The following is a 23,457-nucleotide window of genomic DNA, read 5'->3' as shown; positions in this document are numbered from 1 at the left end:
TTTCCACCCAAATAAACCTTTCTAGCAGCATCATGATAATGAAAGACTTAGAAAAAACATATGTTTCTAACTTGTATCATGCAGTTTGCAAGCAGCTCTTTGATGACAGTTAATAGGTCACTGTGCTAGATTACGAATGTCACATAAGAACTGCACAGTAACAAAATAATCTCTGCGACAAAAGCAGTAACCCACTAACTCGCCCTTGCTCACTCACTAGGTTTTACCGGCAATGCCAGCGAAGAACATAAAAGCGATCACCACGTAATTTCAGCCCCTGTTAGTGACTCATATCCTCAAGAAACACAGAAAAATTGCCTAACACAACTTCTCCTTTTTTTACCACACCACAGAGGCTGGCGAACGGGTACTCGGCGTGTCCCGGTCATACACAATACTCAGGAACCACTGCCCCACGCTTGCGATGCCACGATCAGTTCTGCTGTTATACCTCGGTATGTTTCTAATTTTTCTATTGCAGCCCCCCAAACTTGGTATTAATTGAACTGGGAACGGATTGATGTCTGGGTTTGACTCGCTTATGCATTCAGTCCATAGGTCAGTAGATGGCGACGTCATGTACGTGGATGCCGCCGGAACGTTTGCGAGTGGGTTAACAGACCCGGAAGTAAACATGCACCATTAGCTATCCGTTAACAGACCCGAAAGTAAACATGCACCATTGGCTCTCCATTTTTTCCTAAATTGTGTTAATGTGAGGTTCCCTAATTCCACCTTTCACTGCACAAACATCCCAGGTGGGTGGACAGGGTCACTCTGTGCTCCCTCTGTATAATATAAGTAAAACTCCCAGTGTTCGGTTTTTACTGATTTTTACAGATAAATACAGACAGAAAATAATGTTTCCTGTCTGTATTTATTTTATAATTGGAAAAATACAGAAAATAGTACTTCTTTTGAGTGACTCTCAATGGTGTCCTTCATGGTGAATTCTAGGCCAACAGCTGAGCAGATAGCTTGGGGAGTTAATAAAACAAGATGACATTTCCTTAAATGCAGCATATCTTAATATATATATTTGTCTATAATGTTAATATTTAACTGTGGGTGTAGTGTTAGTAAAACGAGACAGGCATTGATGTGTGAGTGCATGTTTATCAATTAAATAAATGTGTAAATGCACCATTTTTCGACCCACTTTATTCACAAAACAAAAAATAAATATGGATAAGTATCAATGGAATGGCCAAAAATAAATATGGATAAATAGAGATGGAAAGGCTGAAAAATAAATACCATAAAACCGGGAGCCCTAAATATGAGGCTAGTAACAAAGCCTTTTCTAGACACATTAGCCTGAATTCCAGGCACTATTTATCTTAAACGCGAGAAAGCTGTATTTTTTTATGTTACTTTCTTTATTATTACTTTCAAAGGGGCTGCTTTTACTATATGTAAACATGTTCCCTCGAAGACATGTAATATTTCGTGGCTCAATGGAGCCAACAGATGCCGACAAGTTGTTTGATCTGCTGGTCAAGAGTTTGAATCATGGCAAGGCCAACTCAGCCTCCTATCCTTCTAAAGCAAGTAAATGTAGGATCAAGAAAGAAGGTAACATATTGTACTTGTGGAAAACCTCAGTGTAAATCACTATGTTTTTCCACTCCAGTGCATAAAAATGTTTATTTTCCAAACAGAATAACTGCTAAAAGGCCCATTTGTTAAAATGCTTTGTTTCAGCATTCACTGCCTCGTGTTTTTTAGGCATAAAACTTTATAGATAATCTGGTCCTCTGAAATTATGTGGGATGGGAAGACAACATTTTGGTGCAAGGTTGACCATATAAGCATAAAGAAAATACATAAAAGGGGTAGGTACTGTCAGATAAGGAGTTTCTGGCCTTCTTTCTTCTTGAAAAGTGAAAGTACCTGCACTTGCAGGGGTGCAATGCTTTTAATGGGAGAGTGGCAACACTTCTCAGATGCAAGCAGGTACTCTTGCTTAGTGAGCACCCTCACTTTTATATTTCCTTTTCAAGCACTTTTAAAGATAATTTATTTCTTACATTGAAGCATGCTCTCTTCTTATTAATGTTATATGTTATATATTACTTATACAGCGCACGTACACCAGATTGGTTTCATGGCGCTACTCTAAGGGATACCATAGTCCTGGACGTTACTCGTATGCCTGTCTAACTAGCCATGTTTTTAGAAGTCTCCTAAAGCTCATGAGATCCGTGCAGGATATCATTTTTAAGAGCAAGGAATTCCAGTATCTGGGGCCTAGTACGGCGAACCTAGTTCCACCGAGACGCTTCAACTTGAATGACGGAGAGGCCAGAAGATGCAAGTGGGCGGATCTCAGATTGCGGGTCGGGGTGTATCTTTCAGTAATACTGTCAACAAATTTGGGACTCTTGCCGTTCAGGGATTTAAAGATGATACATCCTACCTTGAAGGTGCATCTCTGAGTTATAGGGAGCCAGTGCAACTTCCTCATAAGAGGGGTGACATGTTGGCGCCTATTTTCCTGCAGAATCAGTCTTGCTGCCCGGTTCTGTACCAATTGGAGTTGGTGGGCAAGATTAGCTGGAATGCCGAAGTATAGAGAGTTGGCATAATCTATATGTGATATCACCATAGCTAGAACGACCTGTATTTTAGCTTCCTGTGTAAGGAACCTACTGATTTTCCTTATTTTTCTCAACTGGAAAAAACACGTTGAGATCACAGAGCCAATTTGAGTCTTCATTGTGAGGTCGCTGTTAATAATCACCCCCATTGTTTTGGCAGAGACCGAGGGGGTGGGGGACTGTCCCAGCGCCTTAAGCCAAAAGAGGGGACTCCAGGGATTCAGTCTTATCTGGATTTAGCTTCAGGTGATTGCTGTTCATCCAATCATGGATGAACAGCATCGTACTCTGAAATTCATTGATGGATTCTGGAGGGTGACTGATAGAAAACACAAGTTGGAAATCATCCGCATCGTTGAAGGTGCCGGCTTTCTTTTCTTTAAGAGCATAGATCAGGGGAAAGAGGTATAAGTTGAATAGATGAGGGGGGAAGTGAGGAGCCTTGTGGCACACCGCAAGTAGTGTTCATCTTGGGGGTTGTGAACTGACCTAAACGGACTGCTTGAGATAGATTTCTTAGAAAGGAACAAATCCATTCAAGAGCTGAGCCTTGGTTTCCCACGCCCTCGACACGGTCGACCAGTCTATTATGGTTGACCGTGTCGAACGCTGCGGAGAGATCCAGTAGCACCAGGGCCTGCGGAGAGCCCCTATCAGCCTCTCCCCGCAGGGTGTCCAGTACTGTTAGTATGACTGACTCTGTAGAATGGGCTGGCCGGAACCCTGCTTGGTGGGGGTCCAAACATTCGGACTGTTCCAAAAAGGTAGATAAGCATTTGGCCACGTAGGCTTCAAGTACCTTGGCCAGGTAGGGCAGCAAGGAGCTAGGACGGTAGTTGGTCAAGATTTCAGGATCCGCCCCTGACTTTTTCAGGAAGGGGTTGACAGGTGTCAGGAACACAGCCCTCGGACAATGATTCCTTCAAGAGAGACATAGCTGGACCAGGGAGAGCCGAAAAGACCTCTCTTAAGATCCAGGGGGGACAACAATCTCTAGGAGAACCCGATTTTACTTTTACCAACAGGTCCAGGAATGCATCGTGACTTATTGCTGATATCTGATCCAAGGAACATGGAATCGTGGTGTAAGACTGCTACTGGTAGGGGCGGGCCACTCAGGGTTATGTAAAAAAACACACTGGGGAGATTTCTTTCTTGCGGTCTCCTATGAGGAGGTTTCTGTTTTATTTTAAGGAGATGTAAGTAATACAAACCAAAAAAAATTATAGCGTCCTGCTTAATGCCCTCCTGGTCCGGATTCAAGGCTGAATTGGGGCATAGGGTAATGAATCGGGTAAAGCTCAGTTCAAGTCCGGTTGGGGTACTTTTCTTCTCTTGCTACAGAGATGTTGCCTGGTATCACTGGGCGTCCTCGGGAGGTGACGGGAGTCTGTGGTTTGTCAGTGGACGTCACGGGGCGTGGTAGAGAAACAACAGAAGAGAAAGAAAACAAGAATCAGATCTCTGATCTGAGGTTTACAACATACATTAGGGGGGGAAGTTCACTCTTCATCGGTGTCCCTGTCGTGCTGTGCCTAAATGCAAGGGGGAGGCTTAGTGTAGGAAGGGGTTGTGAGCCTTGACTCCTGCCCACCAGCCCCGCAGAGAAAAGAACCCAGCCTCGGGTACTTGCCTTAACCCACGACCCTCCTGGGCTGTGGGGGAGGGAGTCCCAGCTTCTTCTCCAACCGTGGAGGGCTGGACTCAAGCGCGTTGCTCCTGGAGCGGCCGTCGGTGTACTGCTTCTCCTGGGTTGGGTGCTGTTCGTCCCCGGACACCGTCTCCTTCTCCGCCTCTTCCTTGTTTGTTCTTCCAATGTTCGTCTCCTTCTCCGCGTCTGTGTCTTCTTCTTTCGCTGCTGCACTTCCTGGTATTCCCTGCTCCGCCTTTATATCCCCCCATTGCTCCGTCCGAGTTGGCTCTAATTGGTGGCTCGTTAGGAAAGTCCGGTTGGTCTGCTAGACTGCTAACCTGACTTCCTGTTTGCCTTGTCGCGGCCGCCATCATACATTTCTCGGGTGTCACGGTGTGTAGAGGGGACTCCTCACACGTGGGTACCATCACGTGTACTGGGCTCAGATATATGGGAATACTGGCCTTAATGGCTTTAATTCTATCAATAAAAAAAATATTTAGGGAGTCACATAGTGACTGAGAAGGCGTAGGTTTTAATGTCACTCTATCGGGGTTGGATAGTTCATTGACTATCATAAAAAATTCTTTAGACCGGTTTGTGGACGTTGTAAATTTAGAGCAGAAATATGCAGTTTTTGTGTTCTGGATCGTTTTTTTATAATTTCTTAGTGCGACCAGAGAAGTCTCTTTATCGTCAGGTGAGTATTTACTTCTCCATTTCCTTTTGGTTTGTCACAGGGCTAATTTTAAGGTCTTGAAGTCAGAGGAAAACCATCTCTGGGCCTCGTGACGTCGGGTTCGATATACTCTTTTAAGAGGGATATGTTTGTTGCTAGCTGTAAGCAGCCAAACAGATAAATCTTTCTCTCTATGATTGATAAAGGATTGGGCCGGCGGAACTGTATTAGTCAATGTCTCAATACATTGATTTTTATTGTTAGTGTTCCAGCTTCAGGCCGATCCTCCATCGTGAGTAGGGGTTTTGGTCCTGGTGAGATTATTAATAGTAAATTTAATCAGATGATGGTCGGACCAAGTACAGGGAATAACCACCGGATTAGTCATAGCCAAATTGGCTGACCATACCTGGTCAAGTATGTGACCTTTAATATGTGTGGCAACAGACACATGTTGGTTAAGATTGAACCCTGTAAGTAAATCAGTGAGCTCGATGGATTGGGGGCCACCAGATGTTTCATTGACCCACTAATTAAAATCCCCAATCAGCAAAATGTTTGCGTGACTTGTTATTAAATGGGCTAGCTGTTCACCCAAAATGTGTGGGAACTGTGGCATATTCTGGGCTGGCCTGTAAAGTAGAACACACACCATCGGGGCAAAATCAGATTCAAGCTTGATCACCAGGTTATCTACTGATGGTAGGTCGAGAGAAGTCAGTACCGTAAATTTAAGGTCATGGCGTATTATGGCTGCTACTCCGCCTCCCACTCTCCTCTGCGGGCGGTTAGCGTGTAGGATGTAGAAGTCACTGGGTAGTGCTGCTAAAATATCAGGTGAGGAATCCTGAGATAACCAGGTTTCTAATAGCAACAGAATGTCCGGTTGTTCAGACCCTAGTAAGAGGTGTATGTCCAATTGGTGTTTTACCATTGAACGAGTGTTGAGGTAAATAGCCGATAGAGACTGACTTTTATTTCTATCCTGGGTCTGATTATAACTCAAAGGATGGCTAGTGTGTAAGAATTCGGGGAAGGATGATTTAATTTCCATTATCCTGTTATTAACCAAGACTGTATGTGTGGAAGGATTCAATGCCAGATCATTCGAGTGGAGCAATTTCAGTTCACATGAAGAATAAGTAGATTTCAGGGCATAGTAAACTGCCCCTTGCCCCGTACAACCACGGATGGGTGCAGACGGGCTTGTCTTTGGCGCGCCCGCTGCGCTCCTGCGCTGCTACCGGCTTGATTAGTGTAGTCAGCCTTAGCTCCTCCCCCTCCCCGGTGATAAGCGCCCCAAGTGGGCATAGCACCAGGAAGTAATCAGGGCCGATAGCGATATTCGTATAGCTCGGTAAGTTTCCCCCAATTCAATTCAATTTTACACAAGCAAACAGTGCGATTTAAAAAGTTCTAAAAACAGTTTCTAAAATTACAAACAGTCCGCTGGGCAGCGGCACCTTTCTTAGAGCTCCCGCGCTGCTACCAGCTTAATAGCCGTAGTCAGCCTTATCTCCTCCCCCTCCTCGGTGATTGGCGCCCGAGTGGGCATAGCACCAGGAAGTAATCAGGGTCGATAGCGATATTCGTATAGCTCGGTAAGTTTCCCCCAGTTCAATTCAATTTTACACAAGCAAACAGTGCGATTTAAAAAGTTCTAAAAGCAGTTTCTAAAATTACAAACAGTCCGCTGGGCAGCGGCACCTTTCTTAGAGCTCCCGCTCCCGCGCTGCTATCGGCTTAATAGCCGTAGTCAGCCTTAGCTCCTCCCCCTCCTCGGTGATTGGCGCCCCGAGTGGGCGTAGCACCAGGAAGTAATCAGGGCCGATAGCGATATTCGTATAGCTTGGTAAGTTTCCCCCAATTCAATTCAATTTACACAAGCAAACAGTGCGATTTAAAAAGTTCTAAAAGCAGTTTCTGAAATTACAAACAGTCCGCTGGGCAGCGGCACCTTTCTTAGGTTGTCCTTTCTACCTCCAGGAGTAAAATAGTTTGTGTAAGACAGTGGTTAATTTGTAAAATAATGAAGTGCCTGGGCCCAAAATATTTCTTTGCAGTCCACTGTAGCTGACGCCGCCCCAGCATCTACCACTACTGCCAAATGCTAGTGACAGTAGTAACTATTTAAATTGCCAATGAGGAATTGTGCTAAAATAAACAAACAGTGCCACCCTGTGGTGGGTAAATATGTGCCAATGTTTAGAAAAAGGTACCAGTGCCAAGCACCGGCAAACACCGGCATAGATTAAGCACTGGTGTAAGACATATACATCCGTCGTACCATCTTCTTTAATCAGCTCATGAGATGCATTACATTCACTATGGCAGTGTGTTACCTTAGCTGCTGTCTCTGTCCTTGGAACAAATCAGCACCCACTACTAAGAGCAAGTCACGCCGGGATTTGTTCTAGGGACAGAGCCTAAAAATATAGAAGTATGGAATTCATGGGAAACGGAATTATAAGTTAAATTATGACAAAGTTATATACTGGATTGTTTTATCATATTGATGACTTCACAAACTTCTTAAGTCCCAAAGAAAGAGATTGGAACAAATCAAGTTCAAATTAATAACGGAGGAGTAATATATGTAATTAATTATATGGGCATTAAATACGTCTTGAGTCCAAAATGCAAAGGAGGATAAAGGGAAGTAATAAACAAGCATTGGCAAAGCCAATAGGTCTTGCCTGTGCAAGAGCTATTGGTTTTGCCATTGTGCTTTAGTCATGTTGTACACCAGCATGGCTCCCGTGCAGCATGGCTAAACGTTAGTGGCATAGAGGAGAGTGGTGTAGAGTGGAATGGAGTGGCGTGGAGAGAAGTAGTGTCGTAGAGTGGAGTGGTATAGAGTGGAGTGGAGGATTGTGGAGTGGCGTAGAGTGGAGATGAGTGTTGTGGAGTACCGTAGAGTGGAGTGCCATAGAGTGCAGTGACTTAGAGTGTCGTGGAACGGGGAGACATAGAGTGGAGTGGAGTAAAGTTGAGTAGTGTGTCATAGTGTAGAGTGGAGTAGAGAGGAGTGGGATAGAGTAGATTGGTATAAAGTGAAATGTTGTGGAGTGTTGTAGAGGGGAGTGTTGTGGAGTGTCATGGAGCGTAGTACAGTAGAATGGTGTAGCACAGAGTGGAGTAAATTGTTGTTGATTAGAGTGGAGTGGCACAGAATGGAGTAGAGTAGAGTAGCGTAGAGTGTTGGGAGTGGCATTGAGTGTTGTTGAGTGGTATAGAGTGGCATAAAGTACAGTAGAGTAGAGTGGTGTAGAGAAGAGTGGTGTAGAGTGCTGTGGAGTGTCCAAGAGTGCTGTGGAGTGGGATAGAGGGGATGGTCGTAGATTGAAGTGGTGTATAGTGGAGTGGCATAAAGTGGAGGGCAGTGGAATGAAGTGTCGCAGAGTGGAAGGGCATAGAGTGTCATAGAATGGAATAAAGAGTTGTTGAGTGTAATGTATTTATCATTTTCTGCATGGAATGCATTGGTATTGCTGCTAAAATGTTCACCCAATTTACTGACTTGTTTTTAGGCCCTATTTTATTACTCATGTATTTTCTGATAATATTTGCTGCTGTTGGTGGCTGCAGTTGTTTCTCTTTGTTGCACTATTAGATAATATTTGCTACTATTTACCAACCCAAGCGTTTTGCACTGTCACTTTAGTCCACATCTGATAAATCTGCTGCTACTTACGAACCAAAGTGTTTTGCACTGCCACTTTAGTTTCACAAAAAAGTACTGTATTTGTGAGCTGTTGTATTCTTTTTAAATGGAAACTGAGATTGTATTTGCTGTGATTGATTTTATATGATGTTTATAACTATGTGTATCTTTTATGTACTGTCTTTGGAAGGACGAATAAAGAAAGAATTGAATTGATTGAGTTGTTGAGTGTTGTAGAGTTTCATAGAGTAGCATGGAGTGGTGTAGAGTGGTGAGGTGTAGAGTGGAGGAGCATAGAGTGGAGTACATTGTCATAGAGTAGGGTGGAGTGGCATAGTGTAAAGTGTTGTAGAGTGGAGTTCAGTGGTGTGGCATTGAGTGGAGTGCCATAGAGTGGAGTGGGCTAGAGAGGAGTAAAGGTGGAGTGGCGTAGCACAGCGTAGAGTAGAATAAAGTATCATAGAGTGGAGTGGCATAGAGTGGAGTAGAGTGGAGTAGCATAGAGTCTAGTAGAGTGGCATGGAGTGTCGTAGAGTGGAGTGTCTTACAGTGGCATAGAATGATGTAGAGTGTAGTGTTGTAGAGTGTAGTGTTGCAGAGTGTCGTAGAGTGGAGTGGCATATAGTGTCATACAGTGTCGTGCAGAGGAGTGTAATAGAGTGACATAGAGTGGAGTGGCATAAAGTGTCGTAGGGTGGAATGTCAAAGAGTGGAGTAGCATAGAGTGGTGTAGAATGGATTGGCATAAAGTGAAGTAAAATAACATGGAGTATAATGGAGTGGCGTACAGTGACATAGAGTGGAATGGCTTAGAGTGTTGTAGAGTGCCATACAGTGTCATAGAGTGAAGTGGCATAGAGTGGTGTAGAGTGAAGTGGCATAGAGTGGGGTGACGTAATGTGGAGTGGTATAAGGTGGAGTGGTGTAGAGAGTAAATTGGCCTAGAGTGAAGTGGCGTAGTGTGTCATAGAGTGGCGTAGAGTGGTGTACAGTGTCATAGAGTAGAGTGGCGAAGAGTGTAGCAGAGTGTCATAGAGTTAAGTGGCTTAAAGTGTTGTGGAGTGACATAGAGTGGTGTGTCGTATAGTGGAGTAGAATAGAGTAGAGAGGTGTAGAGTGGAGTAGATCGGTATAGAGTGGGGGAGAGTGGTGTAGAGTGGAGCAGAGGGGCATACAATGGAGTAGAGTGGTGTATGATAAAGTGGAGTGGAGTGGAGTGGAGTGGAGTAGAGTGGAGTGGCGAAGCTCAGAGTGGAGTAAAGTGTCCCAGATTGGAGTAGAATAAACTTAAGTGGCACAGAGTGGAGTAGAGTGGCATAGATTAGAGTGGCGTAAGTGGAGTGAAATATCGTAGAGTGGCATGGAGTGTCATAGAGTGGCATAGAGTGAAGTGAAGTTGCGTAGAATGTCATGGAGTGTCATAAAGTTGCATAGAGTGGAGGAGAGTAGAGCCGAGGGGAGTAAAATGAATGGGCATAGAGTGAAGTGGAGTAAAGTGTCATAGAGTGGAGTTTTGTAGAATGTGTCATAGAGTGTAAAAGATTCATAAATTGGATGGGCAGAGATTGATGGAAAGTGACGTGGAGTGGTGTAGAGTGAAGTGTTATAGAGTGGGGGGTCGTAGAATGGTGGGAGTATAGAGGAAAGGCATAAAGTGGAGAGACATAGAGTGGAGTAAAATGTTGTAGAGTGGAGTGGTGTAGCATAGAGTGCAGTAAATTGTCATAGTTTGGAGTAGAGTTGAGTGACATAGCGTAGAGTGGAGTAGATGGGAGTGGCATAGCATGGAATGTCATAGAGTGGAGTAAAGTGGCGTGGAGTGTAGTAAGGTTGGAGTGGCATAGAGTTTCGTAGAGTGGAATAGAGTAGAGTCAAATATAGTGGAGTATTGTATAATGCCATAGAGAGGAGTGGCATAGATGTGGTAGAGTGGAGTGTCATACAGTGATGTAGAGTGGAGTGCCATGGAGAGGAGAGTCGTAGAGTGGAGTCTCATAGATTGTATTGTTGTAGAAAGGAATAAGGTGATGTGGAGTATTTTAGAGTGGAGTGGCCTAGAGTGGTGCAGAATGGCATAGAGTGTTGTAGAGTGGAGTGTCATTGAATGGCATACAGTGTCGTAAAGTGGAGTGGCATAGAGTGTCGTAGAGTAGAGTGGCGTAGAGCAGAGTGTCATATCAATCAATCAATCAGGATTTTTAGAGCGTGGCTATCAACCAATAGGGTAGCTGGTGCTTGCCGGTCCCAGAGGCTTATTCAAACAACATGGTCTTGAGGGCCATTCAGAATTTTGGAGGTGAGGTGATGGGCTGGTCTGTGTGGGGATACTGTTCCAGATCTTTGCTGCAATGTGGAAGGAGTATCCTCCACTTCTGCTTCGGTAAATGCGGGAAGTATGGGCAAGTGGAGCATAGTCTTCTCGACGGTTAGTGGAAGTTCAGGTGGTGGTTAATGTAGGCAGGTACTTGGTTGTGTAGAGCCTTGTGTGCGTGGGTCAGCAGCTTGAATTGGCATCTCTTCTGTACAGGGAGCCACTGGAGTTTCCTGAAGTCGGGTGTGATGTGGGTATATCAGGGAAGGCCGAGGATGAGTCTGGCTGTGATTTTCCGTATAGTCTGAAGTCACTGTAGGAGGTGTGCAGCGATTCCTATGTAGAGGACATTGCCATATTCAGTCGGCTGGGGATGAGGGCTTGTGTCACAGTGCGTCTCGCGTATAGGGGTAGCCACTTGAAGAGTCATAGAGTGAAGAGTGGCATAGAGTGGGGTGACGTAGAGGGGAGTGGCGTAAAGTGGAGTGGTATACAGTGGAGTGCAGTGCTTTAAATGGGAAAAAATAAGTGCAGGTACTCATTAAAATGAGCTAAAGGTGTAGTGAGTGGGCGGGGCTAGGGGCGGGGCTAAGGTTAAGACATAATGATACTTAACAACTTCCATTTATAGTTGCAGCACACACCAAAACACATGATAAATGTGTTTATATAAACAAAGCAGGTTAACTCATTACACAAAATTAAAGAGAAATGCGATAATATGTTAGCATTTCCTTTTTTTGCAATAGTTGCACCTTCTTAATGTCATACTGTTAATTGATGTTGTTTGGCACAATACTTTATATTTTTGAGCATGCGAGTAAGAAGAAACTGAAAATACCCGCACTTCAAACCAAAGCTCTTATGGCACCAAGCAAATGAAGCAAATCATCATGACCCTCCCCAGAAGATATCTCTTCCATCGATCTATCCATTCATCCTTTCATCCTACTATTTACCTGCTGATGTCCACCATTTACCCTTTACATTCTGTCGTCTATTCAGTTTTTCATCCATCATTCAGTTTCTCACCATTCCGTCTGTCCACCCTTCATATCCAAACCTATTCATCCATCTTTGAACCTATCCATTCATCCTTTCACTCATCCATCTCTTTATCCACCCTTTCACTCATTCATCAATCCTTTTGCTCATCTATCCATCAACCCTATCACTCCTTTATACTATCCACCCTTTCATTCCACCCACCCTTTCACTCAGTCCCTCCTTTCACTCATCCATCCTACCTCCCTTTCATTCATCCATCCAATCTTTCACTTATCCACCCATCATCCGCCCTTTTATCTAATTGTCCATCTTCTTTCACCCGTACATCCATTCACTCATCCATCCAGTCACTCATCCATCTATACATCCACCCTTTCTCACTCATCCATCCATTAACTCACCCACCAATCCTCCCTACTACGTTATTCATGAACCTTTATCGACGCAGACATGTACACACAAAGTGCCACCCATTTTCTTTAAAATACCTCCTGAGAGTGTCTTTATTCTCTCTCTTGCTTTTTTCTTACAAAAACAGGCATACAAATGCAGGCAAACACACAATCATAAGCAGACGCACAAAAGACTCTGATATGTTAAAAGCCATGTTATACTCTTCACCATGGCTTTTTAAATTGCCACTGACAAGGGACTGCCATGATTCCTGTGTTTGCGCAAATGCATAGGATATTGTGACTGTGGTTGACAGCAGAGGTCCTGAATGGACCCCAGAGCTGCCCAGGTTTCAGATTGCTATGTGTGACATTTTCATGTTTTCATTGTAATTATGAGTGACATTTCAACGACTATGAGTGACACTTTCCTACGAGCAAAATTAAGCAAAGAAGAGGAGGGAATCATATACATATCAGAAATGGCACTCATTTGAGTTTAGCTGCTAATGTTTCAGATTGCTAATGTGTGACATTTTCATAGATTCAGTGGATTTACGAGAATCAGGCAACAAGTAGATGTGTAACACTTAGAGTGGCACTTTCTTGCTACCAAAATCATGGAATGAAGTCAATGGAAATAGACAAATATCAGAAATCAACAAGGAAGTCAAACTCTGCAGCAGGTGCTTTTGAAGCGATTTATTTTTTTTGAAAAAAATCAGCACCCTCCACCCCAACCTCAGCTTCAGGTGCGGCCAAACCACACGTAACAAAGGGATCTCTGTGACAAAAACAGCAACTCACTGAGCTATCCACATACAATACAGTACAATACAATATGCTTTTTTGAAGGAGGCATATTAACCCTCTACCCTACTTAATGATGAGAGTGAAAACTTCCAGTAGAGAAAATTCTGACCTCTCTACAGCGGGAACAATAATCACATGACTTATCTCTGACTTGGCAAGTCTAACTGTGCTGAGAAATAAAGGGTGCTGCTTCGTAGTGCACTGTCGAGCAGGGATGTTAAACACTTTGCGCTACTAATAAATCAGCAAGACTGCTAGTTTAGACAGAACATAGCGCATTTTCAGCACAGACAGACAACTCTAGTGTGCCCATTTGCAAGGCTCTCTGCCGTGCTGGAGCCCCTTAATCAGTTCCGTAACAAACATTTTAAATGTCAGCAGCAGGAAATTATTAAATTAATATCTGACCTAGCTGAATCTCTTTACAGCTGTCAGAACGATCCACCGAGGAACTGCTGCCCGGCACCGTGGGGCTCTCTAGCCTGTCTCTTCTTCAGAGTCAGACAGTGAGCCCTGCTGCAGTGTCTCATCAAGAAAGCCTATGTACAGACAGGGTCATTGAGGCTTTTGGCGTTAGGAAGGTGGGTGCCAGCGCAGAAAGCAGTTGGATTAGCGCTCCAGGGGCCTCTGCGATCGCATTGTCTGGGCATTAACCCTCTGATCGAAAGAAAGTACGGGAGGTGTGAGAATCCGCTGCCCTTGCCCCTATAACATTTCTATGATTGAAGTATTACCCTGCACTGACGTTTCACTACCTGAAGTGCTGCGCTTTGAAAATCACACGCGCACACTAGCAGGTAAAATGAATTTCGACCCTGCTCTGTCAAGCACAGGGTGACGGTGAGCACCGGACATTATTCAGATGAGCCCTGCTGAATAGCACAGCTGGGGCTCAGATTGGGGCTACAGAAGCGGCGCCTTGGCTGGCAGACAGTTCCACTCCTGCTCATTAGCACTCTCAGCCAGTGAGCCAACCTCTCATGAGTACCGGTACTCTCCTGGGCAGTAGAGAAGTGCCGGTACTCAAAGTGACAAATCTAAGAAGTGCCGGTACTCAGTACCGGTGAGTACCGGCCCATTTAAAGCACTGGTGGAGTGGCATAGAGAGGAGTAGAGTGGCCTAGAGTTAGTGCCATAGCGTGTCATAGAGTGCCATAGAGTGGTGTACTGTGTGGTAGAGTAGAGTGGTGTAAAGTGGCATAGAATGCCGTGAAGTAAAGTGGTGTAGAATAGAGAGGCGTAGATTGGAGTGGGATGGAGTAGAGTGCCATAGAGTGTTGTAGAGTGTCGTAGAGTGGAGTGTCATAGAATAGTGTGTCGTACAGTGGAGTATAGTGGAGAGGCACAGAGTGGAGTCGAGCAGCATGAAGTGGGGTAGAGTGTGGTAGACTAAAGTGGAGTAGAGTAGAGGGGCGTAGAGTGAAGTAGAGTGGAGTGTTGTAGAGTGGAGTATCGTAGAGGGGAGTGTCGTGGGGTGTAGTAGAGTAGAGTGGAGTAGAGTAGAGTGGAATGGAATGGAGAGGCATAGCACACAGTGGAGTGAAGTGTCGTAGAGTGGCATAAAGTGTCATAGGGTGGAGTAGAGTAGAGTGACCTAAAATGGAGTATAGTGTCACAAAGTGTAGTAAAGTAGCATAGATTGGAGTGGCATAGAGGGGAGAAGCGTATAGTGTCACAGAGTGTCATAAAGTGGTATAGAGTGGAAGGGAGTAGAGTGGAGGGGTAGAGTGAAGGGATGTAGAGTGGAGGGCGTACAGTGAAGGGTGTAGAATGGAGTAAAGTGTCATAGAGTGGAATGTCGTAGAATATGTTGTAGAGTGGAGAAGCGTCATAGAGTGAAGTGGAGGCGGGGAGAGAGGTGAAAAGTGGTGTGAAGTGACGTAGAGTGGAGTATCGTAGAGTGGTGCGTCATACAGTGGAGGGGTAGAGAGGAGAGGTAAAAGTGGAGAGGCATAGAGTGGAGTAAAGTGCTGTAGAGTGGAGTGGCGTAGCATAGAGTGCAGTAAAGTGTCATAGAGTGGAGTAGAGTTGAGTGGCGTAGCATAGAGTGGAGTAAAGAGCCATAGAGTGGATTGGCGAAACATGGAGTGTCGTAGAATGGACTGAAGTGACGTGGAGTGCAGATGAGTGGAGTTAAGTATTGTAGATTAGAGTAAAGTCACATATGGTAAAGTATCGTAGAATGGCATAGAGTGGAGTGGCTAGAGTGCCATAGATGTGGTAGAGTGGAGTCTACAGATTGGCATAGAGTGGAGGGGAATAGAGTGGTGAGTCATAGAGTGGAGTGGAGTGTCGTAGAGTGGAATAAAGTGAGGTGGAGTACAGTAGAGTGGAGTGGAATAGAGTAACGGAGTGTCATAGAGTGGCATACAATGAAGTGCCAAATAGTGGCATAAGGCAGAGTGGCATAGAGTGGAGTGTCTTAGAGTGACGTAGAGTGGAGTGGCATATAATGTAGTAGTGTGGGGCATTGTAGAGTGGAAAATAGAGTAGAGTGGCATAAAGTGTTGTAGAGTAAAATGGCGTAGAGTGGCCTACAGTGTCATAGAGTAGAGTGGCTTAGAGTGTCTTGGAGCGGCATAGCGTGGCATAGAGTAGAGTGGCGTAGAGTGTCATAGAGTGGTGAAGAGTGAACAGCCGCATCCCGTCGAGGTAAGGATGGTGGGGCCGTGTGGGGCCATGTGGGGGATATTTCAACGGACAATGATGAGGGGAAAATTAAATAAATAATTAATTTTCCCTCGTCATCGTCTGTCGAAATACTCCCCACAAGGCCCCTCCGCCTCACCGCTCTTACCTGGATGGGCCACGGCTGAGAGTGAAATGGAGTAAAATAGAGTGGTGTGTCATAGAGTGGAGTGTTGTAGAGTGGAGTAAAGGGTCATAAAGTAAACTGGAATAGAGTGAAGTAGAGTAAAGTGGTGTAGAGTGGAGTACAGTGGGGTGTCAGAGCGTTTTAGAGTGTCGTAGAGGAGTACAGTAGAGTGGATTGGTGTAGAGTTGAGTAGATGCATAGAGTAGAGTAGCATGGCATAGAGTGCAGTAGAGTTGAGTGGAGTCGAATAGAATAGAGTGGTGTGGCGTAGAGTAAAGTGGGGTGACTTACATTAGAGTGGCATAGAATTGATTGGAGTGGTGTAGTGTTACATAGAGTGACATAGAGTTTAGGGGCGTACTGAGTAGGGTGGAGTGGCGTAGAGTTGAGTATGTATGGTGTGGTAGTGTCCTGCCATTACAGACAATATATTTTTATAATTGACCATTACATTTGCACAGACATATAATTTTATTGCTAAAACTATACAGCGCATAATTATAATGTGTAGAAATTGCAACACCTTATGTATTGATTTGTTTCGATCGGATTACAAATATTTGTTTCCAACAGACTTCCAAATTACAATTTTTTTTTATACATTTGTGCTTTCCTAATTCTGATATAGTCTGAAATATTTGTGCAGTTCATTTACAGACATTTACATTTTGTTATATCAGATGGTAGACGTCGTATCACAGGTGAAGCTCGTCAACGTGGTAGAGAGCTTGAGAGATTGAACCGCACCCAAGAAGATAAAAACTCAGCTTTGCAGACAGTATCTAACTTTACTTAAGATCATCACAGAGACAAATCTCGCTCTCCTTTAAAGTCCGCCTCAGATAGAGAGTAGTCCTTGACAACATATCTCTTCTCTTGCTAATTACAAGATTTAGCTTAAATCTCTCAGGTTTATGCTATACAGGGAGACAAGCATCCTCAACATTCCAGATGAGTATTTTCCGCACTCTTTCTGTATTTATTTACTCATTCTTGTTAATGGTTTCCAATATCTATTTGTGTATGCCTTCGATTTGAAACTTATTTAAGCTGTTTCCAAATTTTTATAAAAATGTATTTTATATATATTACTCATTATTGTACCTCATAGGGCTTTTATGTGCTATCTCCAATAGATATATTTGTATTTATTCTAATGATAAATCTGTTTATAATGTCCTTTTCTACATACCTATTACTAATTTTAAGATGGAATATGGTTCTTAGTAGCGTATATATATATTTTTTTAATAATTAATAACTATTCTAGTTCATGACTCCCATGTTCATATTTCACAGAATTATCCTACCTTTATATTCAGCAGATGGACATTATCTACACTATTTCTCTCTCTATTCCCTTATTATTGTTGCCAATGTTCAACATAATATGTTTATCTTTTTCTTCTATACACTTTAAGGTCTGAATTTGTATATTTTAATAATTATTATATACATATATTAATTGTTCCGCTTTGGATGAATGTTTATTACATTGGCCATTTTATTATTTATTAATGCTGGTATTTATTGGATAATACTCTCTTCACTGACCTCTGGTCACTCCCCACGTCGCACGGCTCCTCCTGGTTGCCCGTGACTGCCTACTGCCGCTGCTGCTGACTAGGGTTCGCCGCTGGTGTGCCCCTGGTACCTGTTTCTGTTCATTGTATTGTTGCTCTGTTTTTTTCTCCCCCTCTGGCTGTTATTTCATTTTTCGTTCCTGCCCCTCTGTTTTTGCCGATTCTGTTCCCTCGCCCTCTGTGCCCGCTCCCCGCTTCCCGTCGCTGCTTCCCGCGGCCCCGCCCCCTTTTCTCTTCTGTACCCTGCGCCCTCGCCCATTGGCCGCCCCCCTCCCGCCTCCCAGCTGCTCCTCCCTCCCACTTGGCCTCTTATGGAGGGCGCCGCGCGGCAGTGAGTGTGACCTGACCTCTGGTCACTTCCCACGTCGCACGGCTCCTCTTATTTGCCCGTGACTGCCTACTGCCGCTGCTGCTGACTAGGGTTCGCCGCTGGTGTGCCCCTTGTACCTGTTTCTGTTCATTGTATTGGTGCTCTGTTTTTTCTCCCCCTCTGGCTGTTATTTCATTTTTCGTTCCTTCCCCTCTGTTTTTGCCGATTCTGTTCCCTCGCCCTCTGTGCCCGCTCCCCGCCTCCCGCCACTGCACCCCGCGGCCCCGCCCCCTTTTCTCTTCTGTACCCTGCGCCCTCGCCCATTGGCCGCCCCACTCCCAGCTGCTCCTCCCTCCCACGGCCTATTATGGAGGGCGCCGCGCGGCAGTGAGTGTGACCTGACCTCTGGTCACTCCCCACGTCGCACGGCTCCTCCTGGTTGCCCGTGACTGCCTACTGCCGCCGCTGCTGCTGACTAGGGTTCGCCGCTGGTGTGCCCCTGGTACCTGTTTCGGTTCATTGTATTGTTGCTCTGTTTTTTTCTCCCCCTCTGGGTGTTATTTCATTTTTCGTTCCTGCCCCCCTGTTTTTGCCGATTCTGTTCCCTCGCCCTCTGTGCCCGCTCCCTGCTTCCCGCCGCTGCTCCCCGTGGCCCCGCCCCCTTTTCTCTTCTGTACCCTGCGCCCTCACCCATTGGCCGCCCCGCTCCCGCCTCCCAGCTGCTCCTCCCTCCCACTTCGCCTCTTATTGAGGGCGCCGCGCGGCAGTGCAGCGGACGTGCCGCTGGCGTGCCAAAGGCAAGCCCGTCTGCGCCTGGACCCCGCCTAGTGCCAGAACCCCTGGCCCCCGCCCCCCCTCAACACCAGACTGCACTACGACTCCAGCACCCTCCACGCACTCAACACCGGACGATACCATCCCTGCTACCTGCCCACCCCAAAGCACACCCAAGGACCCTTCACCTGCCGGAACTGCAGATACACCAGCATCCAGCCCTACAAACCACCAGCCAGCGGACCCAACCACCTCTGCTGCATCCTCCTCAACACCCGCTCCGCTCACAAGCACGCCATCGAACTCTGGGACCTCCCAGACTCCACCGCTCCCGATGTCGCCTTCCTGACGGAGACCTGGCTGAACGCCACCTCAGCACCAGACATCGCCATAGCCAGCCTGGAGGGCTACAAGATCTCCCGCAGAGACCGCAGCAACGGAGTGGGAGGGGGAATCGCCATCATCCACAAGGACACCCTCAGAGTCTCAACCAACACCGACGACACCCTCATCACCGCGGAGCACATGCACTTCCAGATCCACACCGACCCCAACACCACCCTCAGATGAACACTCATCTACAGACCACCCGGTCCACGACCACAGTTCTGCGACACCATCGCCGGCCTCATCAGCGCCCACGCACTCGCCTCCGCAGACTACATCCTCCTCGGGGACCTGAACTTCCACATCGAAAACAACAACGACACCAACTTCGCCGCCCTGATTGACAACCTCGCCAACCTCGGACTCAAACAGCTCGTCACAACACCCACCCACGCCGCTGGACACACACTGGATCCCATCTTCTCCACAAGCCCCCACGTCTCTTTCAACCACACCACCGAGCCCCACTGGACCGACCACAGATGCGTCCACTTCACCTTCAGGAAACCCACCACACACCACCGCACCCAACAGCTACCAAGCCGCTGCTGGGGCAAGGTCACCAAGGACCAACTGACTACCACCCTCGCCCTGAGACCACCCGCCGACCCCACCGACCCAGACACCGCCGCGACCAACTTCAAACAATGGATCAACGACTGCGCCAACACCCTCGCCCCCTTCAAAACCTCCACTACCAACCACACCAACAGGAAAGCGGCCTGGTTCACCGAAGACCTCCGGACCTCCAAGCGCACCTGTCGGAAGCTGGAGAAAAAATGGCACCACGATCGAACACCAGACAGCCACGAGGCCCACAAAAGCGCCACCCGCAGACACCACCAACTCATCAGAACCGCCAAGAGGACTGCCTTCAAGGACCAGTTAGACAACAATGCACACAACACCAAAGAACTCTTCAGCATCGTGAAAGAACTCTCCAACCCCAGGACCAACACCAACGACATCCCACCATCACAAGACCTGTGCGACTCCCTGGCCACTTTCTTGCATCGCAAGATCGCCGACATCCACGACAGCTTCAACTCCGACACCCCAACACCCACCACCGAGCCCACCACCCCTGCGATCACCACCAGCACACGCCGCCTGACCGCCTGGACTCACGTCAGTGACGAAGACACCATCAAAACCATGAACTCTATCCACTACGGATCCCCATCCGACCCCTGCCCTCACCACATCTTCAACAAAGCCAGCACAACCATCGCACCCCATCTCCGAAAAACCATCAACAGCTCCTTTGAGACAGCAACCTTCCCGACAAGCTGGAAGCACGCCGAGATCAACGCCCTTCTAAAGAAACCCAAGGCGGACCCCAAGGACCTCAAGAACTTCCGGCCCATCTCCCTGCTCCCGTACCTGGCAAAAGTGACAGAGAAAATTTTCAACAAACAGCTGACCCGCTACCTCGAAGACAACAACGTCCTGGACCCATCCCAATCTGGATTCTGCAGCAACCACAGCACCGAGACCGCCCTCATCGCCGCCACTGACGACAGCAGGATCCTGATGGACAAAGTAGAAACAGCCGCACTCATCCTCCTGGACCTATCAGCTGCCTTCGACACGGTCTGCCACCGCACCCTAGCAGCGCGCCTCCATGACGCCGGAATTCAAGAGAAGGCCCTGGCCTGGACCACATCCTTCCTCTCCGGCAGAACCCAGAGCGTCCGCCTCCCTCCATTCCGCTCAAGAACCAGCGAGATCATCTGCGGCGTCCCACAGGGTTCCTCCCTCAGCCCGACGCTGTTCAATATCTAGATGGCTCCACTCGCCCACGTCGCAAGACAACACAGCCTCAACATCATCTCCTACGCCGACGACACCCAGCTGATCATATCCCTCACAGAAGACCCCAACACCGCCAAAGCCAACCTCCACAGAGGAATGAAGGCCGTCGCCGACTGGATGAAGGACAGCAGACTTAAGCTGATTTCAGACAAGACGGAAGTTCTCATCCTCGGATCCACCCCATCAGCCTGGGACGACTCCTGGTGGCCCACATCGTTAGGCACACCCCCGGAACCCACCGACCACGCACGCAACCTGGGGGTCATCCTCGACTCCTCCCTCTCCATGACGAAGCAAGTCAACACCGTCTCCGCATCCTGCTTCTGCACCCTCTGAATGCTCTGCAGGATTTTCAAGTGGATCCCTCCCGACACAAGAAAAACCGTCACCCAGGCCCTCATCACCAACAGACTCGACTACGGAAACGCCCTCTACTCGGGAACAACAGCCAAGCTCCGGAGACGACTACAACGAATCCAGAACGCCTCAGCACGACTGATTCTCAACGTCCCCCGACGCAGCCACATCGCACCCCACCTGAGAGGCCTGCACTGGCTCCCAGTCGACAAGAGGATCACCTTCAAGCTCCTCGTCCACGCACACAAGGCGCTACACAACACCGGACTGACATACCTCAACAACCGACTCAGATCCACACCCCCACCCGCAACATCCGCTCTGCCACCCTCGCCCCCCCTCCCCCAGCGCCTTGAGACCCTCACGGGTGTGTAGCGCGCTTTACAAATGCATTGATTGATTGATTGATTGATTGACTGTTTCTTTTCTCATATTTATTCAATTGCTAGTCTGTCATTTGAATTGTATTTATTTTACTGGTAATCCTTTTTACAACTATGCCTGCTAAATAATATTTATAGTTATGAATACAATCTATTATTTATTTGATCCTTTATGATATATCTAGAATGAAATATTCTTGTTTATATTGTAATTGTAATTGTAATGGTATTTGTAGAGCGCGATTGCTGCCCGTGGGCGTCCAAGCGCTAAGCTGACCAGAAAGTGACGGAGGAGGTGCTATGGTACAGTGGGTTTGTCAAACAGCCATGTTTTTAAGTTTTTGCGGAATGATAGAAGATTTGAGTTGGACCGGAGTGAGAGGGGAAGGTCGTTCCAGAGCCTGGCGGTATTCAGCGAGAACATTCTTCCCCCTGCTCTGGCTCGCTTTACTCTGGGAATGACGGCAAGAAAGGCCTCCTTTGATCGTAGGTTCCTGTTGGGATGATAGGGGGTGACAAGATTTCTGTTGATCGCTGGGCTTGTGTTCCAGAAGGTGCGGTGCGCCAGGCACAGTGCTTTGAAGGCTATCCTCTGCCTCACTGGCAGCCAGTGGAGAATTTTTAGAGCAGGTTTAGCAGACTGAGTGCGCGGAATTTCTAACAAGGAACGAGCTGCACAGTTTTGAACAACCTGCATATTATTGACACGTATGTCCCTTTAGAATATTTTCTAGATCTCTTTATTCTATTTCCCAGACACGCCCAGGTACATGCTTTATAATGCTTGGTACTTCCCTTCACAAATCACTATCAAGTATAATTGGGCTCTATAGATCCTAATATTTTCAATAATAATCGGTCCTTGTTTCTGCTTAGTACTCCTGGTGGGGGCCTTGCCTGGAGTAGTGTTCTTGTGAACCCAGACCCGCGGTTTAAGTTTTTGATCCTGTAGTACTCTGTACACCAGTTTATTGTAACTTGAACGTATTTCCTATTCTTTCTACACAATACATTTTTTCTTCTTATTGACAAGCAGATTTTTAAAAAAATGTATACTTGTTACTGGAAAACCTTTCCTCCATAACTCATTTTATTCTATCTGTTGGAAGGCGGACCCCGAGGAGTCGGTGAGACCACCAAGGGGGGCCCTCTCACTGCACGAAGTAGCCGAGCGCTGCCGAGAAGTCTCCTGAGAGATCCTTCTCCTATCACGTACTAGCACAGTAACACCACCACACCGGACTCAAGGAGGTTGTCTCAAGACAAGCAATTCTTTATCAGCAATAAAAAGGTTACGAGGTCAATATTTACACGAAGGGATCGAGGGATCCACCAAAAGTCTCAGTGTCTCTTTGGAAGGGTAGGGGTAGCGGGACAGTCTTTGGCAGGAGTGCGGTATGAGGGTACCTGGGGCCCAGTTCTTATCCTCAAGCTGGAGGACCTCCGGATCTCGGATGGGTCGAGCCGCGACGGCGTCAGCAGGGCTCTGGCGTACAGTTCGTGGAGAGCCGCGATTCAATCAGCAGGGCTCTCAAGATGGTTTCTGCTCAGCTCGAGCCGCGACGTCGTCAGCAGGGCTCCGAGGAAGGTTTCAGCGAGGTTGGGCCGCGACAGCGTCAGCAGGGCTCCGATGTTCCAGGTGGTTCAGAAAGGGTTCACAAGAAGGAGCCGCGACGCAGTCAGCAGGGCTCGTGATGGTTCCGACAAGAGTTCTTCTCCGTAGGGTCAGCCGCGATTCAATCAGCAGGGCTCTCGACTCCGGGATACAACTGCCGAGCTGTGGTGGGGTCGCCCCAGATATAGGTCTGGAGCCCTTTGATGTCCGGACCTATGCGCCCGAGGGGGCGGAGTGGCCGGGTGGAGGTGGCCAGACGCCCAGCAGGAGAGGCGCCAGGCCCATGGGAGTTGCAGGGCGATCACACCTCGAGAGGGG

General features: G+C 47.0%; 1 protein-coding gene across 3 annotated transcripts in view; it reads left to right on the top strand.

Moving 5' to 3' along the window:
* The first annotated feature begins 352 nt into the window (after positions 1–352).
* The window catches only part of C4_2H19orf38 (chromosome 4_2 C19orf38 homolog), a 146,359-nt gene continuing 123,254 nt past the window's right edge, over positions 353–23,457 (top strand). For 2 of the 3 annotated variants that reach the window (XM_085600668.1, XM_085600665.1), the window contains exon 1: positions 355–455. In XM_085600668.1, coding sequence (XP_085456794.1) covers positions 425–455 — 31 coding nt within the window. In that variant the 5' untranslated portion in view covers positions 355–424. Of the gene's footprint in view, positions 456–23,457 lie in introns of all 3 variants that reach the window. The other variant, XM_085600667.1, reaches the window with a different exon arrangement.

Source organism: Triturus cristatus, chromosome 4_2 (assembly GCF_964204655.1).
Source record: "Triturus cristatus chromosome 4_2, aTriCri1.1, whole genome shotgun sequence".
Lineage (NCBI taxonomy): Eukaryota > Metazoa > Chordata > Amphibia > Caudata > Salamandridae > Triturus > Triturus cristatus.
Note: the sequence above shows the minus strand (reverse complement) of the source record. Positions and strands in the feature narration are given on the sequence as shown.